Source organism: Notothenia rossii (genome assembly GCF_949606895.1).
Source record: "Notothenia rossii genome assembly, chromosome: 3".
Classification (NCBI taxonomy): Eukaryota; Metazoa; Chordata; class Actinopteri; order Perciformes; family Nototheniidae; genus Notothenia; species Notothenia rossii.
This window is the reverse complement of record NC_136901.1, coordinates 29,889,304-29,913,196: the sequence shown is the minus strand read 5'-3', so window position 1 is coordinate 29,913,196 and position 23,893 is coordinate 29,889,304. Positions and strand designations below refer to the sequence as shown.

At 41.2% G+C, this 23,893-nt stretch overlaps 1 protein-coding gene across 24 annotated transcripts in view; it reads right to left on the bottom strand.

The window, feature by feature from the left end:
- The window catches only part of LOC307031165 (adhesion G protein-coupled receptor L3), a 183,693-nt gene that overhangs the window by 58,022 nt on the left and 101,778 nt on the right, over window positions 1-23,893 (bottom strand). For 12 of the 24 annotated variants that reach the window (XM_079667996.1, XM_079668013.1, XM_079668017.1 and 9 more), the window contains exons 6-7: window positions 14,196-14,209; window positions 10,783-11,593 (exon numbers count right to left, since the gene is read on the bottom strand). In XM_079667996.1, the coding sequence (XP_079524122.1) occupies window positions 10,783-11,593; window positions 14,196-14,209 (825 nt within the window). Of the gene's footprint in view, window positions 1-10,782; window positions 11,594-14,194; window positions 14,210-23,893 lie in introns of all 24 variants that reach the window. The other 12 variants (XM_079668007.1, XM_079668012.1, XM_079668006.1 and 9 more) reach the window with 2 other exon arrangements.

The window sequence follows — 23,893 nt, the reverse complement described above, 5'->3', positions numbered from 1 at the left end:
TCTTTGCTCTATGTGTTTGTGTTGTCTCCTGGGCTGTGTAGTGCCCGGAGTCTGTTTTTTTTTTTTTTTTCCTCCCAAACCCCATCCCCTCAGGAAGCCTTTGCCTCCTATCAGGTCATCATTGTAAATAAGAATTTGTTCTTAATTGATTTTCCTGGATAAATAAAGGTTCTACTACTACTACATATCTGTGACCTTTGTATATATTTGTATATATTAAATCGTATTTTATTTAGCTGAGACTTTTATCCAAAGCAACTTACAATAAATGCAATAATAAACCATGAAGATACAAATTAAGAACATCAAAAAACATGCTAAAATATTAGCTTTTAAATGCACTAAAACACAAGCACACAAACTATTTTTGGTTTAATGGCCAAGTTGCAGTGATATTGCATAACTATACTCTTTAGATATAGTATATCGTTCTATTGGTAATATGCCCATATTTTCTGTTTATGTTTATTAAAGGTGGGGTAGGTAAGTTTGAGAAACCGGCTCGAGATACACTTGTTATATTCCATGGAATGCTCTTAACATCCCGATAGCAATGAATATCTGAAGTGCTTTGACAATAAATACATTAAAAAATGTATTTGTGGAAGGCGTGGTACTGTAAAAAGCATGACCAATCATCTGAACCGGCCCGGCTAAAATAACTGGATGGCCTACCTGCCTGTCAGCCTTCCATCTGTGCACAAACTTATCTCGTGCCCTCATTGGTCATGTGCGCGTTTGTGTGTGTTGGAGGAGGGGCTCTGTAAGGAAGTGGCAGATTTTTTTCCGGCTGTGTATTTTCAAATTCTAGCACCCTCGAGCTGGTTTCTCCAAAATGACCTACCCCACGTTTAATGTACAATGCTTTCTTCACATGCTGCTGTTACAAAACACATTCCAAATGTGATATCAATATTGTATATCTTATGTATTCTATCTTTATTCAGTAGCATCGCTCTGCTACTCATTTACCATTTGCATGCTGTTTTCATAAATATGTTTCAATCTTCATGATGTAAAATTCACAGGAACTCTTAAGAGTTATCAGCGTGTTGTTTAAGCGGTTTGATTAATAAAATACATCATATCCTTCCTGTAGCATCCATATGGTTTCAACAATAAGACTTCAAGCTCATGAACACAAACAATCTGAAGAACGACTCCCCAACTGCGAACACGAAATGTTGCCCCGGCAGTAACAAAGGTCTTTGTTCTCCCAGTGACTTTCTGGTTACAGTGTGTGGTTTAGAAGAATGGAGACCCATTGAAAAAGTCCTCATGAGAGAGCACTTCCTCACACAGACATAACCAGGGTCTTGCAGAAATACAATTTGGTGAAGGCGGGAGGGAGGTGGGGCTCCACTTAATGCAGAGATACAATCAAAATGACAGAAGTGACAAATGTTCCCAATCTCTTTATGAAAGGGGAGCAAAACAAAATGTAATGAGGGTCCATTCCGGGTTGGCAGGTGTAATGGACATCATAGAGATAACACACGTCACCGCTGAAATCCACAATTTTCTCCGTACGGTGGATCAGGGAGCAGTGGAATAAAACGGCATAAATTAGTGGCAGACGCCTCCAGGCTGTAATGACACACACCGGGACGTATCAGCAGGCAATGCTTTCAGCTGAACAGCATTCAGAGACAGCAGTGCTGGTTAAAGGCGCTGCTGCAACAGTCTCAGGCTGATGGAGTATTTGTTTTCTCTAACTAAAGAGTGTGTTGTGTTTTAAAGATCCACAGGTATCTACAGCACTCCTGTGGAGGAACTCCATCAGTAAGCTGGAACAAGAATAACAACCTCATTGAATTAAATGTGAGTTCAACGTTAGGAGCCTTATTTAATAGCAATTGACTGAAAAAAAATCTCTCACAGGCAGAAAAACAGCTCAATTGCATGTGGAAAACTTAGAGAATATGTAAGCTTGTGCATGAGTGTAAGTAGAGAGGCAAGTGCATAATTAAGCTGCACAAAAACGAAGTCACACGCTCACTTTGAGTACCTAACAAGACAAATTAACAGGAAACAAATAAATATCTTGTTAGTCAAAGTCTGAATTTTAATCACTGATATTGTCTTTATTAAATGTCTTCCAAATGGTGTGTGCACCTATAAGATATTGTAGCTGCTGTGAGTTACAGTAAATGCAAGTTAAATGAAAGTAAATACTTTTGCTGCTACATTTCCCAGGAATTGACCTTACATTTTAGGGGGAAAACTTAATAAATAAGCTTCTGCATGTGTGTTAGTGGATGCAAGTCTATGAATAAGCTGCGGAAAAGCACAATGACATACTCACACATCATCCAACACAAACTGACACTATCACACATCAACAGGCATTTACAAAAATCACATGCGTGCTCAAATAGCTATTTAGCATTTCCTCCGCCTCAGACACATCACCATTTACATCCCATAACCGCCGTCAGACATCATCAACATGCAGCATCATGAAAACAGGAGGGAGAAATATCTTCGAGGACAGCATAATGTTTATTTCATTATTCATGGGAGAACTAATTCAGGCATCTGCATTAGAGAAGTCATGGAGATATGTTACACAAAGGTAGAGGCATCAATTTAAGTCTAATTGAAATCCTCCACTGGTGCATATCATGAAAGCAGACCATTAGAGGAGCTCATGGAAATCTGATGCTATGAGTTGAGCGTTCATATTGAGGTCAGGAAGGGTCAGCGTGCACAGGCTCAGATAAGCTAGCTGCTGAAAAGGTGTGCAGACGGACTGTTAGGATAAGGAGGTATTGTAGTGGTCAGGACTCTGCTGAGAGTTTGTTTAGCTGTGAGAAATGCAGACTTAAGGAAAAATACAAAATACAACTCCAGAGTTTATATTTAAAGCATTGCAGCATGCATTAGCTGAAGACATTTAAAATGAGACTGTGTGACATTTGAAAGATGAGATAGCACAATATTCCTGAAGATGAACGTTTGTTTTGAAAGATACATAATATGCTTTTTCTTCTCTTAAATGTTTCTCTGAGACAAATATCCATCTTACAATGAGATGAATTCAGTAGTTATCATATCACCTTCTTCAACGCTGGGTTATATGACAGTAAAAAGGAAATAAGGCTTAAAGAAATCTGCTTTTCCAGCATGAGGGTAATTCAAAGTCATGTCTGGAATTTAATTCCATACTTCCAGATGATCCCGTTGAGCCCACTGTTGAATTATTTTTCTGCACGCCGCATGTTAAATACGGCTGCAAAGACACGCACAAGAGATAGAGACCGTGAGTGGAAAGGAAGAAAGTGTCCTTGAGCAAACTTGTATATCTTTTCCATGAGATGAGCACAAAAAAAGGAAAAAGAAGCAGCAGCAGCGGCAGACAGCAGCCACGGTCTGCAGGCACTATCGCCTCGGAGACAACACAAGGACATTTTGTTTTGCTTTGCCAGTTCTGCAAAGGGAGGAAGAGACAGAAAAGCCCCGGCGAGGTGAACAAAACATCGCTTCACTCCGAGGGGAGTGACCTCACAGACAGTATTCAGTGTGGGGAGCATTTCTGGTTTCAGTTTGAAGATATCAACAACAAAACGGTTGGCCAGGGTGAAGACACATGACTAAATACTACCTCTTTGAAGTGGTTTTTGGATTATTAATCAATAAAATGGCCTCAAACATTAAGCTAATGTATCTTCTGTATGTTTAAGATTCAATGCATTCTCTAAATCACTACAAAGTCGATTGAAAACAAACTACTTGCCATCAGATATTCATGATTATTGAGCTAAGGGGCTTCAATGTCCCCACACTTAGACAGGGACCTCGTCCTTCATAAAGACAGGAACAAATGTGCTCTCATTGAAGCACCAGCTCTACCTATCATTCACGTTTCTATTGCACTAAATCCCCTCACCAAAGCACGTGTCTGTTTCCCCCACACACCAAGCTTTGAGCTTGATTTCAAAGCGTTAATTTCTTACTAATTAGCCCCTCTCTGTATCCCGGGGCTTGTGGCTTTCACAATTAGATAAGCCCGCTCCTCTTCGCTCCAGGTACAAAAAAGAAACTGCTCTGCTATGAAATGAAACCGGTTTACGTGACTTCCCGCACTGAGAGAGGGCTCTGGCTCTGAGGAACTTCTGCAGACTGCAGATCAAAAGAGGACCAAAGGGCTCTGGGTAAAAACGAAATGAGCGTCAGACGGTAAAGTGACTCCTCCAACCTTGAGCTGAACCCAATTACTTCCTAATTTTACTATATGAACCTTTATGCATGGTTACATCCTCAGCAGGCACTTTCAGACTGCAGAATTATGGGACAGTCTCAGTGTGATGTCACCTATTAACTTCCTGTTTAAAGCTGCTGAATGGGATTCAAAGGCTGCTGGGACATTTACTTTAAGCCTAAATCCATGACTGTGGATAATAGTGGGTCTCGCAGAAATAAATGAATGCCATATTCTCATTTCATTTTTAGCTGAGGGTGCTGCTTCCACTTTGTAACTCAGTCTTCTTCTCTTATAGTTATTTCTGATATCTTTTTCGGTATTCATAAAAAAAGTAGGTTAACTTCAAATGATAGCTGATAAATACAGTTAGTAACACATTTGAAATTAAATTGAAAACATGTAACATATAACGGGAACAAATTATTAATATTTGTATTACAGGTTTGTTAATCATCAGTCATGAGCTAACACACAATTTATGATGTTAAACATTTAATCAAATGTACTCTAATGTTTTTTCTAAATTTGATAGCTAACAGACCAACTCTGCTAACTGGAGAGTCCTACATTAAATATTTTTTATACATTTGTATCTATTTATTGTAATCTCAGAAAGTATAGGATTCCTACCTCTCCCATTTTAGCAATGTTTTAAATGACAATTGAATATGTGTTATTACCCATTTCAGACTTATATTAAATAATTTCTTATAATTTTAAGACCCATTAAGCATCCATGTGAACTAACACAGAAAGACGATGTATCTGTGTCTATTTGAAACCATCTTCCAGAGTCAGTCCCCGCTTCATTATGATGTATTTCACTAAGCTCCCGAGCTTAATTCCCAAATGTTTATGTCATACGATCCCACCAAACGCGACACGTGTCTGAGGAGAACGGTTGGCAAATGAAATGATAAAAGTCCTGTCATTTAATGGAGCCCACAAATCCATCAGGAGTGTAACTGGGACGTGTGGTGTGTGGTGGGGGGTGCAGTGAATTATGCAGCCAGACATCCGGTAATGCTTCGATATCATCTGACATGATGAGAGCCGTCATGGATGGGAGCCACGCATTGTTCGGCAATTAATTTCACATTCCCGAGCGCTCTTCCTGGGACTTGAGAGGGCATCGATGGAGGTCACACCGCGCTGGGAGCAGAGAGACCCTGCGCTGATATATATGCACACAAAGATGCTCACACTCTCAGTGTTGGAGTGAAATGACAGAGCAAAGACTGCAGGCACTACAGAGAGGTAGTGCAGGATGAACTCACATGTGCACACAAACACTGGGTTCTCTTGCAAAATGAGCCCATCTTCATCACTGTGGAAATCTGTCATCAATTTACACATCTATTATAAAGTGCACGCATAACTGTCACACTGCAAAATATTTTCCTAGCTAAGAGAATGTTGGATTCCTTTTGTATTCTAAGAGCCAAAGCTCCAGTCTCCATCTTCTGACAAGGCCAAACATCGTCAATTGTTTTGGAGGAGGCAAGAGGAGGAAAGAGTGTGAGCACATTTCAGACCGACTAAGGGGAAAGTCCTCAATGGCCTCTCCAAAAAGAAAAAACCTCAAGAAGGGCTTTTCAAAATACTGTCAACCAAACGGGCCAAAAAGGAATATCTGTGACTCTGTTGATAATGAGAGTTGAAGATGCTGCAGAGGCCTCCAATCACATTTACTTCACTGATTGGCCAAAATGAATCACTTTGAGCTGGTGTGTCACCAAGCCTGTTAAATATTATGTGGCACATTTGGCACTCTGGAGGAAATTGGCAGACATATACATAGTTTGGAAGAGAATATCCTGTAAAGTAGAGCTCCAGTTACACACATTTTGAGTTTGGTATTACTGAAGTGCCAAATCCTGCTCACCGTACACACTGCACAGAAATCGGCTACATTTGAAAACTTTGAAAATGGCACAAAAAGATACCAATGCAGCCCGTCCTAATAATCCACAGTCAACCACAACGTTCTACATGAGATAAGAGTCTTTGATAAGCACATTTTTTCCCATTTCTGCACATGTCAGGGAGATGGATAGTGTGTTGGCCTTAATTGAGGGATTGCCTGCCACCCCTCTCACTACACAGCTGATCTGTGTATGATTTCTGGATCAAGGTGGAGCTCGTGATGGATGTCCCGCCAGCAGCAGGGACACCAGACAAAATCATGTGACGTGTAATGATGTATCACACAGAACATGCCTCATGCTGAACCATGAGACAGGGGCTTCCTTCAAAAGCCTAAATACCAAGTAAGGTTACCAGGATCACTAGGATTACTTTTGAAAATATTTTACAAATGTTTCTAGGGAGCAGGAAGATTTAAAGGGGCTCCGAAGCAGCAACAAAGTGCTCCCTGATTCCATGCTGAAAAAATTTAAAGCTGCATTACTAACAGAGCCCTATTGTGTTGCAGCATTAAAGGGCTTGGGCTTGTGCATGTGAGTGTGTGTGTGTGTGTGTGTGTGTGTGTGTGTGTGTGTGTGTGTGTGTGTGTGTGTGTGTGTGTGTGTGTGTGTGTGTGTGTGTGTGTGTGTGTGTGTGTGTGTGTGTGTGTGTGTGTGTGTGTGTGTGTGTGTGTGTGTGTGTGTGTGTGTGTGTGTGTGTGTGTGTGTGTGTGTGTGTGTGTGTGTGTGTGTGTGTGTGTGTGTGTGTGTGTGTGTGTGTGTTAGTGTGTGTGTGTGTGTTAGAAAAATCGTTCTCAACTATAATCCTAAACATAACACTTTCCCTGGAAGAAAATTGCCCTCCGCAGGAAGTGCAGGAGGCATGTGATAGTGTGTATCCTGCAAATAAGCATGTAGCCTACATTTTTAAAGCTCTACATCAAATGGGCGTCATGCAGCATGCAGAATAATGTTATTGTCAAAAGTAGCATTTAGTTTGAATTGCTAAGAGACATTAATTAAAGCTTTATATTATAATCAAGAAATGAAAAATGTTGAATGATGAAACCTGCAGGGTGTCTCTTGAATCTATACACTAATAAAAACACATACACTGGAAGGCCACAGGGTGAAGCCCCCAGAGGACATCAGTGTGGCTTTAAGAGCACTGAGTCACACTCAGATTATCTCCAGCAGACTCTGCCAGCATGCATTTACTACTTAGACACTCTTAATCAATTTAGCATGTGTCAGGCTCTTCCAAAGAGAGCCAAGACGGGCCTGAGCCTCCCAAACATCGGCTGTTTGGGCATGGAGGTCGGGGGGGGGGCACGTCGGCAGGGCTGGCACGCCGCCCCCGACAGATGGCAACATGTGGCAACATTACAGGGCCGACAGACGGGGAATGAATCTATGACACTAACTGTGGGCCAATCACGAGCCAACAAAAGAATCACTGTGTCACTGAAATGTGAGAGGATGGGAACAACTCATACCGAGGCAACAACAACAGCACAAATAGATTGCTGCACTATTCTCCGGGATAAAGAAAGTGCATCTAAGCTTACACATGATGTATGGATGTTATTTCTCTGCAGCAGCAGGTGTGTGGGACTCAGGGTCATTTTCTGTGTGGCAGGCGGCTCAGAGGTAATTCTGCCAAAGCCGAGGCCAGGAGCAATGTCTCCAGGCGAAACAATACTGCATGTCTGAGTCGCTGCACACACCCTCCGCTTATATGATTTAAATCCAGTTAGCATATATTGGCACAGAGAGATAAAAACATCTCAAACAAAGGCTACAAAACTGAGCGCATACAGAAGCATCATCACACAGAACATCATATTATTGTTGACCCGTGACACTGCACGGAGACAAAGGCTTCAGAGAATGGATGTTTTGCTGAGCATTGTCATGTTTTCAGTAACAAGCTCTCATTATGTGCTGGTGTTGATGGAGTAGTTTTTGTTCAAGGCTAATTTTCTAGAAATGATACTCCTCGCTATCTTGACTCTGACTTTGTGCAACTTTTCCAATCCGAGGTGTTTGCTCTGCCTCTGCAGTTTGTCCTTGGTGGAGGAGGTGAGAAATCTCTAAAAGGCGAATATTAAGAACTAGGTCAGAGTGAGTTCAGAGACATTGAATCTACACAACTGTCTGAAGATCTGCGACCTCCAGCGAGGACACGGTGGCAAGTGAAAATGAGTTGGCAACATTTCGATTTCCTGAACGCACTGTGTATTTTTTGTCAACTCGCTATTCAAGTATTGTGTGCTGTTTCCTTCTTTTATGTTTTGAAAAACTATCATAGAGACATGTTCCAGTCATCCTTGCATATAAGTGATCATGAACAGTGGAGTTTTTCTTTTAATCATGTGCTTGCTAATAGCTTTTTTTTTCCTGCACTTATTCTATTACCAATTCAGTGAATTCTGATGATCAATGTAGTTGTCATGGAAGCACTTTTAGGGATAGATCATCTGTCCTTGAAAACAGCTTGTTGAAGATAATTCAGCAAAGAGTGGGGAATATTGCAAATGCAGAACAATATGCTCTTTTTTAGTGCATTGCATTTGAATGTTTTCATATTGCTTAGTTCTTTTAGCAAGGTAAAGCACCAGTTCATATCTTGTGTTTTTGAGCAATCCCACATATGATCGCCCTGTGCCAGCCTCCTGCCCTGCAGCAGGTGCTGTGGTTGGGAGCATGGCAGCAGGCCCAGGCTGCAGCCAGGACATGTTTCTCTGCTTCACATATACCATGCTGCACTGATACAGCAGGTCATGCATGCTTGTGGAGGTGGAAATGAGCTCGTGTTGGAGCGATCAGACTGGCACCTTTCTGAGTTTGTTAACAGGCACATTGATCCAATTAAAAAGCTCAAGTTTGCAGCGAAGGAAAGTTCTCCATTGCATTTGAACTCTGAGCACACTTCATGTTTCCTATTTATATTCTTAACTTAACTCAATGTAAACTAGTACACATATTTAGTTTATTGGTGTATCTTCCAAACATGTGTGGCTTTTTCACATTCATTGTTTCTATTACTGCAGCTTTCCTCATCAAATGTAGCTTGTCCATGTGTCTTTGCATATCAATTGTTCAGACATGATCACTCAGCAGCAAATACAGACTAATGTGTGTGTTGTGAAGGTCTTACACTGATGCTGATGTAACTGATATTGTGCTAAAGCTATCATACAATCTCACAATCAGGCTCATTGTGAGATAATTGTGTGAAAATATGCATAGAGAAAAACACTGCCTTTACCCGGAATACAGCCCGTTTCTGTATTTAGGAAATGCAATTATTTACAGTCTATTCAATCAGTCTTTCATTTCTTCCAAGCCTGTTTATTTGACATTTGTATTCGGTATTAGACTCTATACATCTTGTTAATGCAGCGTTTAACAATCTATATTCATACAGCAGCCTCTTTAGAGGGCACTCTGTTCTGCAGCCAACACACAACTCAACATCTGCTGCTGGGAATCTGAATTATGCCTGTGCATGTGTGTACACTCACGTGCGTGTGATTAACTGTTAAAAATGATGGGGAATCATTTAAAGCTGAAAGCATATAACAACAGCATTTCACTCTCCTTAACGACAACAAATAATATTACTGGTAGCATCATAAGCAAACAGTGTGAGCGTGGCCACTGAATGAAAGAATATATGACGAAGTGTGTTGAAGCAGGACTCGGTGTATGAAACCAGCGGAGAAAAATTAATTAATCTGGCAGGCTGCAGGTAGAGAAAGCAGAGGTAGGGACTTCACACTCAAACAACTTGTGACATTTTTAACTGGAGCTGTTGATGAGATAGCGCAAAGAATTACCATGGTGTGTCAAAACAGGTTTTTTCCTCCCCGTTTCATGCTTCACAACAAGCAGCAATTTATAAAAAGAACAATGGAGGGGAGAAATTAGACTTTTCAAAAGAGTTTTTGGAAGTCTGATGTGTGCAGTCGCTTGTTTCTCTGCAGAAGGAACAGCTAGAGAGAGGCAAAGCATATGCGTGAGACACGAAATGTGAAATACTTAGTGTTAAACCCCCAATGTGTCAAGACTTCTAGATCATTTAGTCAGCTTTATGTGTGTGAATTACAAATGTTTTCTTATATCATTAAATGAGAATTAATAAAGCTGATCATATGAATGCTAACTACAATTGTATTCTAATAATTTATATACATTTACTTTAATTTAGGCAATTCACTTATACACATTAGCCCACATTGTGTTGATGTGCTTCATTAGTTACATTTATTTCAATGTTTTTCTTGAAAATACTCAAATTATTCATAAAAAACAAGACTGAGTTTAACAGCTTGCAATGCCAAGCTGCTCTTTGCATCCAACAATAGAAAAGTGAGTCAGAACGAACAACAAGTAGAAGATATTGGAGATTTTTCTAAGACCCTTTCAAGTACTTAGTCTAAAAATTGTGGCAAGATGAAATAAGTCATTTTCTGCCAAAAAAAAGAATGTTAGGATCTTGAACTTGCAAGGCAAAATGTATGTATGGCATCTAGAAATACATAACCTTCATAACATAAATATGTGGTTGTGTTGCTCCCCCTTTGCCCATGGAACCAATGAATTTCCTCTGACCGGAAAACATCTTCAAAACAGATTGCATAAAGAAAAAAAGAAATGAGCTGTTCTTACCAAGCCTGTTGTCTAGCGCTCCAAAGTCCAGAGAGTATTTGACCACATGGTAGTTGTTCCAGACGTACAGCAGGTTGTCTCTGGGATTGTAATCCACGGCTGCGATGTACTGGTAGGAGTTGGGGAAGGGGATGTCCAGGAAGCCGTCTTTGCTCAGCTCCGTGTTGTAGATGTAGTCGATTTTGTTTCCTGTGGCCTCGTTGTCGTCATCCTCGTACACGGACTTCACCACGTAGAGGATCCCACAGATCATGAAGGCGTTGGAGGCTGAGCGCTTGTCGTAGGCCGTGTCCCAGGTGCCCTCCACGCGTAATGTGTAGGGGTTCAGCTGGCTGATGACGATGCGCCCGTTGTTCTGCTCGGTGGCGTAAATCACCCAGAGGCCGTTCTCATCCACAGCCAGGTCAATGTCCGACTTCCCCCCCCAGCGGTAGGGAGAGGTGTCGTGGTAGTTGGCGTTGGCGATGATGGCCTCGCCGCTCTTGATTCGAGTCCGCAGGTCAAACTTGACGATGTTGCGTGTGCGCTCCTTGTTGAAGAAAAGCGCCCCGTCGTACACGACAAAGCCGGTCCCGTCCACGCGGTGCGGCAGCTTGTAGGTGGTGGTCGGCCTCCCGGCGATGAAGTCCTCTTTGGAGGAGTACTCGGTCAACGTGTCGGTGCGGTACGGGGTCCAGGGCATGTAGTAGATCTTATCGGAGGCCTGCAGCGGGTCTTTGCACCATGCTCCAGACTGGTGGTCCGACTCGAAGAGGTGCTCGCTCTGGTACACCCTGCGCAGAAGCCCCGGGCACAGGAAGACTGAGGAGCCAAAAGAGGGGAAAGACAAGTACAGAGTTACATTGGCAGGTATTAAACCTCCAGGAGGTAAACACTGAAAATGGATGAAACCTGCAGCTTAATCTTCCACACTGTGAGATATTAAGTCAGCAAGGTTGGGATTAAATGCAGTAAATATTAATAGATTAGTCTAACAAAGCATGTACATTTAAATTAAACAACTATTCACCAAAAGCAACATTTTGTATTTTTTGTATCCATGTCTCAAATTACTCAAAGTGCTCATCTGGTTTCAGTTGCTTATTGCAGTTTAAAAATTCTGTATACAACACTTCTAGTTCATTTACGCTGAGCCTAAAGGCAATTGGTTCAAAATGCCATTGAAAGAACAGATGAAGTGAGGGTTATTTCATTTACATTATTGTAAAGCAGAAACAAGACAGGAAATGATGTTGAAACACATTAAGAAACCGTTCACCAAGTTGATGAAACGTGTGCAGAGGTAATTCAAAGCACTTTAAAAATGAAACGCTGCAAAAACAAAACACAACGGAAACCAAGGGACACTAAAAAGTGATGCACACAGCTGGGACCGGAGCACTTGTTGACATTTGGCGATTATAAATTGAGGAAAATCACTGTCACTAGAAACGTACCTAAAATGTAGGTTCAATTGACAAATGTTTTGACAATGTGATCACATGATTCCCTCCGGTATTATTCCAGATCCGCTGTGAGCAAGCTAGTTGAAAGCTAACCTGGTCATTTCAAATATAGCCGACTGACCAAGCACCTACAATTACTCCTCGCAGCGTTTTGTTAAAACAGAGATCTTAGTAAACACTGCACATGTTTCGTCAAGGCGGTGAAGATGTTTCTTCATGTGTTTTTTGCAAATGTAAGTCTTTATATTTGCTACTTTTCTGAAGCTGCAGCATGTTAACTCCTAATGGAAGTGTTTTGGGCTGTTGAAATGTGTTTGACTCATTCTGTTATGGTGGCCAATATAGATGTTAGAATAAATATCTTCTATATTAAATATAACAGCACCAGAGGAGAAAAACACCCAGGTGGTTAATAAATAGTCATAAAAAGTCAAAGTTAAAACATTATAATAACTTGCTACACTGGGATTATTGTCTGAGGCAGGAGAAAGAAAACAAAAGATAGAAAAACAGTAATTACATCATCCATATAATGATTGCCTGTCCATTATTTCACCCACATGACATTTTTGGTCTGCGGCATGATTTACAACACCGCGCAGTAAACTAATTATATGTGAACTGGTTTGTGCTGAAATCTGATAAGGCTGGGCCGGGCAGTGCAGCTGCAGCGGGTCAATAGTGAGTTGACACGGTGTGCGGAAACTCATTTCAGTTCATTATGGATTACCTTCCACTCAGGCAATTATAACGCTCCGTCTTTCTGAAAATACCTCTTTTGAATACAGGATTATACTGTCATAAAAGTCAGAGTATTAATACATAAAGGTATAATCCTGAAGGTACAGGAAAAGTAAGTTGGAAAGCAAAAGAAGAGAGCTTTCCTATTTTTCCAAGTTTTGTTCGAAGGTAAATCCCATAAAAACAAAGTGTGTGAAATGACCCGACACAGTGTGACAGGTTCTCCGGATGCAGACGCATGGAGAAGTAAAAGCAGCGAGGAAGAGGAGGAGAAGAAGGAGACAGCTATAACAGAGGCTTCCTCCCTCCTCCTCTCTGAAGACTTAACATATTGTCTCCCTGCGAGAAGCTTCCCGTTGACATGGCACATCTCACTAGATGCTCAGGGGGATGTTTCTAAAGATGTTTCTACGGATGAGGATGAGCAAGAGTTCAGAGTAGGTGAGCTTTGTAATATGTGCTTTTTAAAGGAGGTGAAATGGATGTGATACAAAAGCAATCTTGGCTTTCATAGGGGAATTTGACAGACAAAACATCTCCATAAAATCTTTTGACCCCGCCCTCCAGCTTCATCGCTCACGCTCTCTGACAAAAGGTTTAAGTGATGTGTCATTAATTCATGACTACAATGAAACCTTAAATGTATTGCAGCGCTATTAAAGCAGAACCTTTCACTCTTGTTTTAATGACTCCATTTCCATGTTTGACTTTAATCCAAATCTCCAGATGAAGCGTACCCACAATGCACCATGTGGATGTGGTGTTGTGCAGCATCATGCAGCGCTGATAAAGGAAGATTGCTATGATCTGTTTCCAGTATTGACAAGAGAGTCCCTGAAGGTTATAGCCATCATCATGTTAGAGCGATAATCAAAAATGGTGACAGCTTATTGGACAGAGTATTGATCAGCCTCTGCTTTAATATTATGGAGCTGATAAAGCAGAGCGGGAATAATCTTCAGTTATAAGGGGAGGGTAAAAACACCCCAGGGTTACTTTACTGCAAGATTGTAATGACCTTACCTTAAATAACCATCATATATGTGTCACAAAACGTTGATGAGTGAAGGTCCAGTTTCCCCATGAAGGGCATGCATGACAAACAATGAGCACAGACGTACAACATGTCCTGCTTGAGCACCCGTCACCGCTAAAAAAAAAAAAAAAAGCAAGCCTACACCCAGATGAGAATGCAGGTGAAACAAAAGTTGTTGGCATTTAGTTACCTTTTTGTTCCACTTCTATTTTTAGGCGTGAAGGGAAAAGAGAGAGAAAGAAAGAGAACAGATTAATAATGTGATCACACAACTGTGCAAGAAGAGCATGGTTAGTAATACACAGCATCCAATCACTAGCTTTAAAGAAGGAAGAGAAACGAGTTAACCTGGGCCTGTAGGAAGAAAGACAGGTTATTCAGGTTTTTAAATTGCAGTGATAGCAAATTGTAAAACAGATGTGACTTCTCCAGAAAATAACCGTATGGCCACTTAGAAGAAAGTTTATGAATTTGAGGTAAAACTGCAAGAAATAGAAATGCGGATTTCACACTTTCCATAGATAATAATGTTATGTTTTACCCAATAGACTGATGAAGCTACCTAAATACATGATGTGATATTTTCAATGGTTCAAATCATTTAGAATATCTTCATTGTTGACTGCTATAACTAACACATTTCATCATAAAACCACCCCAGTACATAACTTACAATAAGTCAAATATTATTTGTAACACAATGTCTGAAATGGTATGATTTATTATAGAAATGAGGCATTACCTCATTAAAGAAGTGCCAAATTGCAAACCTTTGGATCACTTCATGCATCTCAAAAATAACAGCCATTAGAAAATTGCATTTAGTGCACATGCAAGACATTACCGCAAGTACAGTACATTAGGACAATTATGTTTTACAAGTTTCATTAAATGTTATGTTTAAATATGCAAATGAGGCATTATGTAATGCCCACTTTTGTTGAATTAAGGAGAAATCTGCAGACAGAAATAGAAAATGTTGGAAACATATACTCCTTAATGTGGATTTTGGATGTTTCCTTTCTACGAATGAGAGAAAAACGTCCCGAGATCTCAAAATAGAGCATGAACAATTGTTTTTTATGTGCAATGTTTTTGTCTCCTACGTAGAAATATCTGTTTCTTGCTGATAAGTACATGATGTGCATCAGCTTTAAAAATGCAGTATGCCCTTGCAAACAGTCAATAGAGGAAAACAAAACAGTATTTTGTTTGTTTAAAATGTGACTGCAAATGGCTGCATGGTTAAGTTATTCTAACATGTATTCTCAGAGCCTGTAGAGAAATGGCAGTGGTTAGTCCATCCAAACTCCCTCCTCTCTGGACACACTTTTTTCTGTTAGTCCTGGTATTTTCTCTGCTCCTGTCCCCTTCCCCTGCAGTAATCCTGCCTCTAATAAGAGAGGATTAACCTCTGTTACCAGGGCTTACAAGAGTCCTCTCCTCCAAATGGAGAGAGTGGCTGAGGGGAGGGATGGAGGTCAGTGGGTGGGCTAGAGTTTGAGAGATGGGGAAGTTATTAGAGGAGAACAATCATAATGCAAGGCGCTGGAGCTGGGTCAGGCGAGGGAAAGCCGAAAACAGTAGTGTTGGTGGGAGAAGGAGGGGTAGGTGGTGGGGGGGGGGGGGGGGGGGGGGTGACAGATAATAAAACCGTACACTGGTACAGCACCTCATCAACAGGATAAGTCCATACAGAGCTCAGGGCTAGACCTCCATCCACATCACTGCAACTCAAATCTGCCCAAAACTGTAAAAAGGCACGTGGACGCTATCGATCAAATCAAAGTGACGACGCCCCCCCCCTCACCTCCTATGAGCTGCGGACACACAACTGGGAGGCCGAGGGGAGGCCGGCATCTCTGATTGAGCGATTGCTAACATGTCAAGGGGGGAGCGGGGTAATGATCTATAGAAAAAGGCATTAGGGGATGTGATGAGTGGTACATTCCCTGGAAGGAGGGAAGGAAGGATTTGGATGAAATCCCTGTCAAGTATGAATGTGAGCATGAAACGCCGCTGGATGCAGCAAGGTCACCTCAGGATCACTCAGAATAAGTATTTACGTCACACCAAACACAGCACCACCTGTGATAGGAGCCTGGAAATCCAGAGAGGAAAGCCGAGAGCAGAGCGACACGGAGAATTGATTCATTCGAGAGCCTTCTTTACTCCACCCCTCCACTACCATTGTGACCTTAATGCGATTTTGGTCACGGCTGTCATTGAGTCACTAAAAAGCACTTAGCTCTCTCTCTCATCCTCTTCTCTGCCTCTTCCTCTCTGATGTATGAAAGCATTGAAACTATTAAAAAAATATACCCACAAATAAAAAATGAAGGAGCTTTCAGAGCTGCCCTCACGTCTGTGAAAGGGTCTCTCTTCCAAAGCTCATGCATTGGCTCACAATACATTATCTTCTATTCATAAGCACTTAAATAAAGCCTTGTCCTGATGATTAAAATACACAGCGTTTACACATAATGCAAACAAGTAATTGCACCAATTGATGGTAAAAGAAAAAGGTCTTGGCAGTTGGATGTCTCATAGCATCACAAGGCTCATCTTATGAACATTTTCCAAAAAAATACGGAAATGTCCGAGATCTCAAGAAGAGCCCAGCCATAGAAAGCTCCTGCAGATCTAAAAATAGGTCATTTATATTTTAATATCTGTGTAAATTGCTGTTTTTCTTCCAGTTTGTGTTTGCACAGATCTGGAAACAGCCATCCAGATAATCGTGCAGCAGGTCACAGTTTAAGTGAATGCATTGCTTGGACTGAGCTCTGGCAACAGATTTTGGGCAAAACAATAACTGAGTAATAAAGCCAGTAAAGTGTGTGCAGCGTGGAACAGTCAGTAGCTTCCAAAAGCTGGACGAGGCTGCAGCTCACCTAATTGGTCAAGCTGTCGTTACCAAATGCAATAAACTGAACAGAAGCAACCGGTATCAAGGCTCCCCTTTGAAATCAAATGTTTCTGAGGTTGAAAATTATTTTGGGTTCGGGGAAAAATCATGTACAGCTTCGAAAATATTATTTGAAAAGGTTTTTACCCTCAAAGAAGCTGCATTGTACTACTAGTTGCCAGTTATCATACACTATTTAGTGAGAAATAAAAAGACAGCAAGCCAAAGCCTTAAAACGTATTGTGTTGCATGCGGAACAGAATTTAGATTTTTTAGAATGTGAAGTTATTTTTTATTCAAATGTGTGTATTTGTGCAAGTTTAGCAATACATGTCATCTTTTGTAAAGCTTACCCTGCTTTCATGCTATTTTTACCGCACCCCCTTTATTTGCACACATTTGACTGGAGTACATCCTGCAATCAGCTACTTATGAACCACTTAATGAGTTAGAATCAAAAACCTGCACCTAATAATCTAATTGAATTCTGATATACGGAAAGATTCACACATCTAATAATTATCATTACAATGAAAAACTACAGCAGCACTTAATAAAGGCAGACAGTGCTGCTCAGCCATAGCATACCTTCTAAAATCCTATTATACCGTCAGTGCACAATGCAGTCTGCACTGTAGTTGTTCAGATAATGCATAATGTCAAATATAATTTCCACGTGCGAAGTGGCTCTGCATACTTATTGTAGAGTCTCGGTGCTTCAGGCCCCCGCTGAGCCGCTAACAAAGAGGAGAGCGACCCTGTCAAGTGAGCGGCAGCCGTATGGATTTTTATTTGAATAATTAACACTTCCCAATTTCACACTAATGGTTGAGAGGTATCAGAATGGTATCATTAGCCGCTAATAGAGATTCATGGTGGAATGACTGTAATTTTTTTTGCAATATTTCTCCCCCTTTTCCTCCCTCCTCTATCCCGGCTTAGGAGTTACAGTGCAAACCCCTTAACTCCATCCCATCAGCATTTTAATTAATGACGCAAATTACTGGGCTTTGAATAGCATGTGCCTAAGGATGGGGGAGGACATGCAGCCCTCGATCCCTCTTCCTCTCCATTCTCTCTTCGTCTCCCTCGTTTTTTCCCCATCATTTCCCCTCGCTTGCTGCTCATGAGTCTCCCCCAGCATCATTACAGGTTTCATTTCTCAACACCCCGCTTTTTCTTCCAACCACTTGTCTGCGTGCTCCTCTCCCTCCCCTCTGCCTCCTGCTGTGACGCTGCTATGCTATCTTATAACCTTGACAATGCAGGATGCTGTGTGTGTGTGTGTGTGTGTGTGTGTGTGTGTGTGTGTGTGTGTGTGTGTGTGTGTGTGTGTGTGTGTGTGTGTGTGTGTGTGTGTGTGTGTGTGTGTGTGTGTGTGTGTGTGTGTGTGTGTGTGTGTGTGTGTGTGTGTATGTGTGTGTGTTTGTCTCTTTGAGGGACAGGTGCAAGGACTTGGCTCTTGTCCAACCTGTTCCCACATGGGAGTGACCAACAGAAGGAGAAAGACAGTGCAGGCCAAACTAAATGAAATACTTTTTCTATGGAACATAGGGACAACTGGAGCAGAAATAACATAATTGCACCTGCTGACATTTCTTGATTTTCAAGGACCTTGAAATCATGGCACAGGAAAAGAGGGATGGGGGGAGAAACAAAGAGGGAGTTTAGTGTTGTGTGTGGCAAGACATGGAGGAGCAGCAGTGAACAAAGAGAGAAATAAAAGACAAGGAAAAGCAGCTTTGATTAGTGTGGTGATCATTAAAGGAGAGACCCCCCAAAGAGACCACTCTCTAATTAGAGCTATCTCCTCCATGCTTGGCACGCTAACAACTTAATCAGACGTGTGTGTGGGTAGGACACACTGAGATAAATGGAAATGTTTATGAAGCTTGTTCAGCGTTTATTACAATACGTGTACATTTTAGTCTCCATGAAAAGGCAAGGGTGATCCTGTAAGTATTGAGAGAAAAAGCAGCAAGTAGAAAACAAGCCGCTGATAGATTACAGCAGTTTATTCAGCTATTAGTGGGGAGAACAGTGTCTGTGTGTCCACATTCACCCTGTTCACACCACCATTTATCCACATTGGTAATCACAGCCTCCCTGTGCAATTATCTCGCCTCTCAACTGGAGAAATGATATCTTCACCTTTATTGTGAAAATGTAAACAGTTGTGATTCGCAACTGAAACAATACTGCATGATGTTTTTCTTATCTGTAAATCACATGTCCTCAATTAGAGGATAAACATCTTTCTATTTGGTAGTTATGGTTTCATAATGGCACACTATCTGTGTCTTTCCTAGTCCTGAAGCTGACCGAATACCTTTATTAGAAGCTTATTTTAATCAGTAACATTGTTCAGTCGTTCAGAAGCAACAGCCCACATTAGCTCCGTATAGTTAATTCCTCCTCTTATCTGGAAACAAACAAATGTTTGTGTTGCGGAAAGCTGCTCAGTTTGACTCGCTTCCGATTACTCTGCAGGGTAGATACTGTTTGGTCAGGTGAAACATTTAACTGCTTTAAAAGATGCAGACCTCTTAAGTTTAGTCAGTTTGAACTGCTGAAAAAATGCTGTCCGTCATAAGCGTGTGTAATTCGTCTTCCTGCTGAAAATTAGCCTGCTAGCTAAAAAGCCAATAGAGAACCACAGTGACGCGTCCTAAAACCCGGATGTAAACTACTTCCGGTTCCTTCGTCAAAAACCAATGCCATTTCTCAATAGGATTTTTTGAAAATAGCTTGAAATAAGGTCTGTGCTTGACGCACATTTAAGAAACGGATCACGTTTTGTTCAGCCGGATAATCTCCACATGTCTACACTACCTTTATAATTTTCGAATCATAAATCTAGTTGCCAGAAGCAAAATGCTAACGTTATGCTATAAACTAACTACAGCAGGGTCGCTGCTTCAACGTCACGCCAACTTAAGATCCATATTAAAAACTACAGATTCTAAATTGAACAAGTTGAAGCGTTTGTTTTAACAGTTTTCAAGAGCGCAGGTACTTGCTTTCAAGCAGAACAGGGCAAACAAACTTAGCGGGAGTATTTTACGTTTTTAGTGTAATGACGTACGACGGCCTCGACAACTTCTGGAGTCCTATTCAGCCACATGTAAACAACCATCGTTTTTCCAACACGTAAACTCTTCAAAAATCACCAGTGGGGTCGCTGCTGATGTATTTAATGTCGTAGAACAAAACATGATTTATCTCTTCAATTTTTGTCAAACACAGACCTTATTTCGAGCTATTTTCCAAGATCCTATGGAGAAAATGCATTGCTTTTTGTCGAAGGAACCGAAAGTGATAAAAATGCTAACTTACTTCCGGGTTTTAGGACGCCTCACTGCGGTTCTCTATACAGCACAGACACTAAAACACCCATCTAAGGCCTAAAGAAACTAGGCAAAAACTGTTTTTAACAATGTATGACTATTAATGGCTTTCCAGTTGTATTTCAGTTAGGCTACAATATTTAAAGTCCAAAGGAAAAATAGCTATTAGAGTTTGGTCTTCCTGCACGCAATTAGCCTGCTAGCTAAACTGTGAAACAAGAACACCACACCCCTCAGAGGCTAGAGGGGAGATATCTGATGTCTTTTTCTTTCAAAAGTAAAACAATACATACATTTTCAAATCAGTTAACATTTTTTTTTACTGCAATAAAATATTGTTAATTATTATTTCAGTTGAGCTAGGCTGAACAAAACAGGCATTTCTGTAAAGCTCAGTCTTAGACCTTTCCTTTTTAATTCCTTTTGAAACTAAAATACTGCATAAAACACATTTTCTAATAATTTTTACATGAATTATGACTGCAATATATAATGTTATTTCAGTTGGGGGACAAGACAAATCCTGAAGAAAATGGCAACGCTCAGTTTAGGATTAATGTGTTTTAACACGATGCATCTCCGCAGATTCAAGCCACGTCAAAGGCGTGGATCTGCTCTGTGAAATATGTGACATAAAGTCGGAGTCATCAGAGCCTGTGTGTGTATGTGCGTGCGCGTGCGTGCGTGCGTTCGTGTGTGTGTGTGGGGACTGGTCATCTGTCACTGAGGGATGTGATGGCATTACAGGCCTCCTTCACACATGGGGAGAAGAGGAGGGGGTCAGTCAGGTGGAGAGACGAAGAAGAAGAAGAATGTCTGAAGCAGACTAACGCTCAGTGGCATGTCACTGCTGTGTGTGTGTGTGTGTGTGTGTGTGTGTGTGTGTGTGTGTGTGTGTGTGTGTGTGTGTGTGTGTGTGTGTGTGTGTGTGTGTGCGCGTGCGATGTATCGGCTTTCATGCTGTTGTTGACTCCTACACTACACCTGATGAACGTGGAGCGCAGAGCTCAAGGGCAGAAAGCCTCTGAACTTCTATACTATCTGCTGATGAGACTTACTGATACCATCAGGAAAAGTGATCTACTGTTAAAGAAGCTTAAAATCACTGTGAGATCATCCAAAGAGAAGTGTGATGATGTCTGAATACTGAGTGTGAGATACACTTAACACCAGCTTAGATATGATGTTGGTTAATATGTCTTTGCAGGATATTATGGGGTCTGTGCTCTGAGTTTTCTTACAGATAATCAGTTAAAACACTTAAACTACATTGAAAAAGTAGTTTAAAGTACTTTGACAATGTAATACAACAAAATAAAAAAGTATGAAACAAGAAGAATTAGCTAAACTACTAGTTTGTAAGTTAATGTGGCTCCCTACATTAGCAGTGCCTGTGTGTGTACAGATGAGACACATAACCCATGTCAGTGTCCTCAGTACAGGCGTGAAGCCCTGGTGGTCACACAGGTGGTGTGTACCTGCAGTGTGACCACTCCTTAATGTCCCTGTAATCACACACAATCTGCCCCACTGCAGTGTAAGTGAGAGCCATGTGTGGAGCATCAATTGCAGGGTTTCACCTGCCAACAGAGGAGCACAGAGCGGCAGCAGGTGCTGAAGAAAACGGGCCAAAAAAGTCTACTCCATTATTCAGAGAGCCCCCCCCCCGACCCTGTTAACGTGTTATTATTAGCTAAATCAATTAAAACACAATTAGAAGAGTTGGAAATAAAAGAGAGTTACATGACGGGTTTCTGTGAGGTGTTAGCTCAGGATTACACAGTTGGAAAGGGAGAACTGATTGCATGATTTTATGTCCTGGATTAGCTGGTAGGAATAAGTGACAGGGCTGAGCTGGATCCCACTGAGCCAGACAGGGTTTTTCATTGTCCTTATTAGCTGCAAACAGTGGGGGACTGGTGGCTTATGTATGGCTACAGAATGCCTGCAGGTTCTTTCTTTGTTCTCTCACACTCTTACGGCCCGCCCACACAGCGGCGTGCGTTGAAGCTTGCCGGCGGGGGGGGGGGGGGGCTGAAACTCGACCAACAACTAATCACATGAATCTCCCGCCTCGGACACACAAGCACGTGGTTTGATTGGCTAGAGCTTTTACTGGCATACGATTCGATTGGTTGAACATTGCTCAACTTTTGCAGCGAGCAACGCTTTGAGCTTTGAGCTTAGCTCCCACAATGCAGTTTGGCGAATCGTGACGTCACCCCATTCAAAGTGAATGGGCAGAAGCGTTGAAGCTTGTGGAGCCTCTCGGTTGTTCACTTTCTACCAGTGTCAACTTTGGAAGGTGAACTGATGAAATGTGTTTCCGTCAATGTTATTAACATCTACCTATTCTAATGGGACGGAGGGTTATTTAGAGTTTTGAGTTATCATTTTTTGGCAGCAACTGAAATATTAGTGACATCCACCTGGATTCATCTTTTATTTTATAAATATTCACATTATTATATTTGGATTGCCTACGTTTTTAATGTATTGTATTTTTAATCTGTTTTATGTGGCTCTCCCCAAGGTTTATATATTTTTAATTATTATAAATACACTAAAACATTATGATTTAAATTATTATTGTTTTTGATTTATTTGTATAATGATTCAAATTCTAATTAATAGTGCTTTATTTATTTATGTTATAGTTTAACCACTTTTCTATTGTATTTATTCATTTTATCCTGAGAGGGTGATCAGGTGTTACATTTTTTTTTTTTCCTATTTTATCTCGTTGTATTATTTTTCAATCTTAAATATCATGTACATACTGTATGCTGCACGTTTGCTCAAAGGTTTTCGGGTTCTGTTCATCTTGTATTTGGTGACAAATTGTTAAATCCCTTTTAGCGGCACCCTGTGTATGAAAAGTGTCATACAAAAAAATCTGTATTATTAGTTATATATAATTATATATATATATATATATATATATGTTCCCTTCAAATTCCCAGTTACTGCGAGGTTCAGTGTACAGAGGGTGTTGTTTGCTTAAAACACTGTAAAACCCCAGGAGACTGATGCAGAATTTGTGATGTTTTAAGTTTAAGGGCCTTGACCGAATCAGTCATGTTGCATGGAAACTAGAGAAGTGTAAGTGTAATTATAAGTGAGATGGCTGATGTTTAGGAGAAGACGACGAAGCATGGTGTTGCAGGTTTGATTGTGCTTTCTTGCGGGACAAGGGTGAGAGTTTGCGGGACCACGGAGGGGTTGTAAGAGCTTCATTACTGAGAGGTGTGCAGGTAGCAGGGAGTCGCAGCAGCGTTGACCTCTGCTGAGCAAGACCTTTGGGAGGAGCTGTTTGAGTGAGAGTTACACGGAGAGAAAGGTTTTAATGAGGCGCTGAGAGAAAAGAGCTGCGGGAAGTCAAGGTGAGAGGGCGGGGCGGAGACAGATGTTCTCCATCGGAGCAGAGTCATGTTTATGAGTCATCATTGAGGGTCAGCACATCACTCTGCCCGGGGGTAGCCTTACTAATCTGTAAAGTGCATGGGGGAGCATGCACAGCGACAAGCGTACAGCAAGACAGGAACCTCTGGCACATGAGGAATGACGGTTATGACTTGCAGTGCAAATACAAGCTATATATGTTCACTTGAATATATTAGCAAGGAGTGCAAGA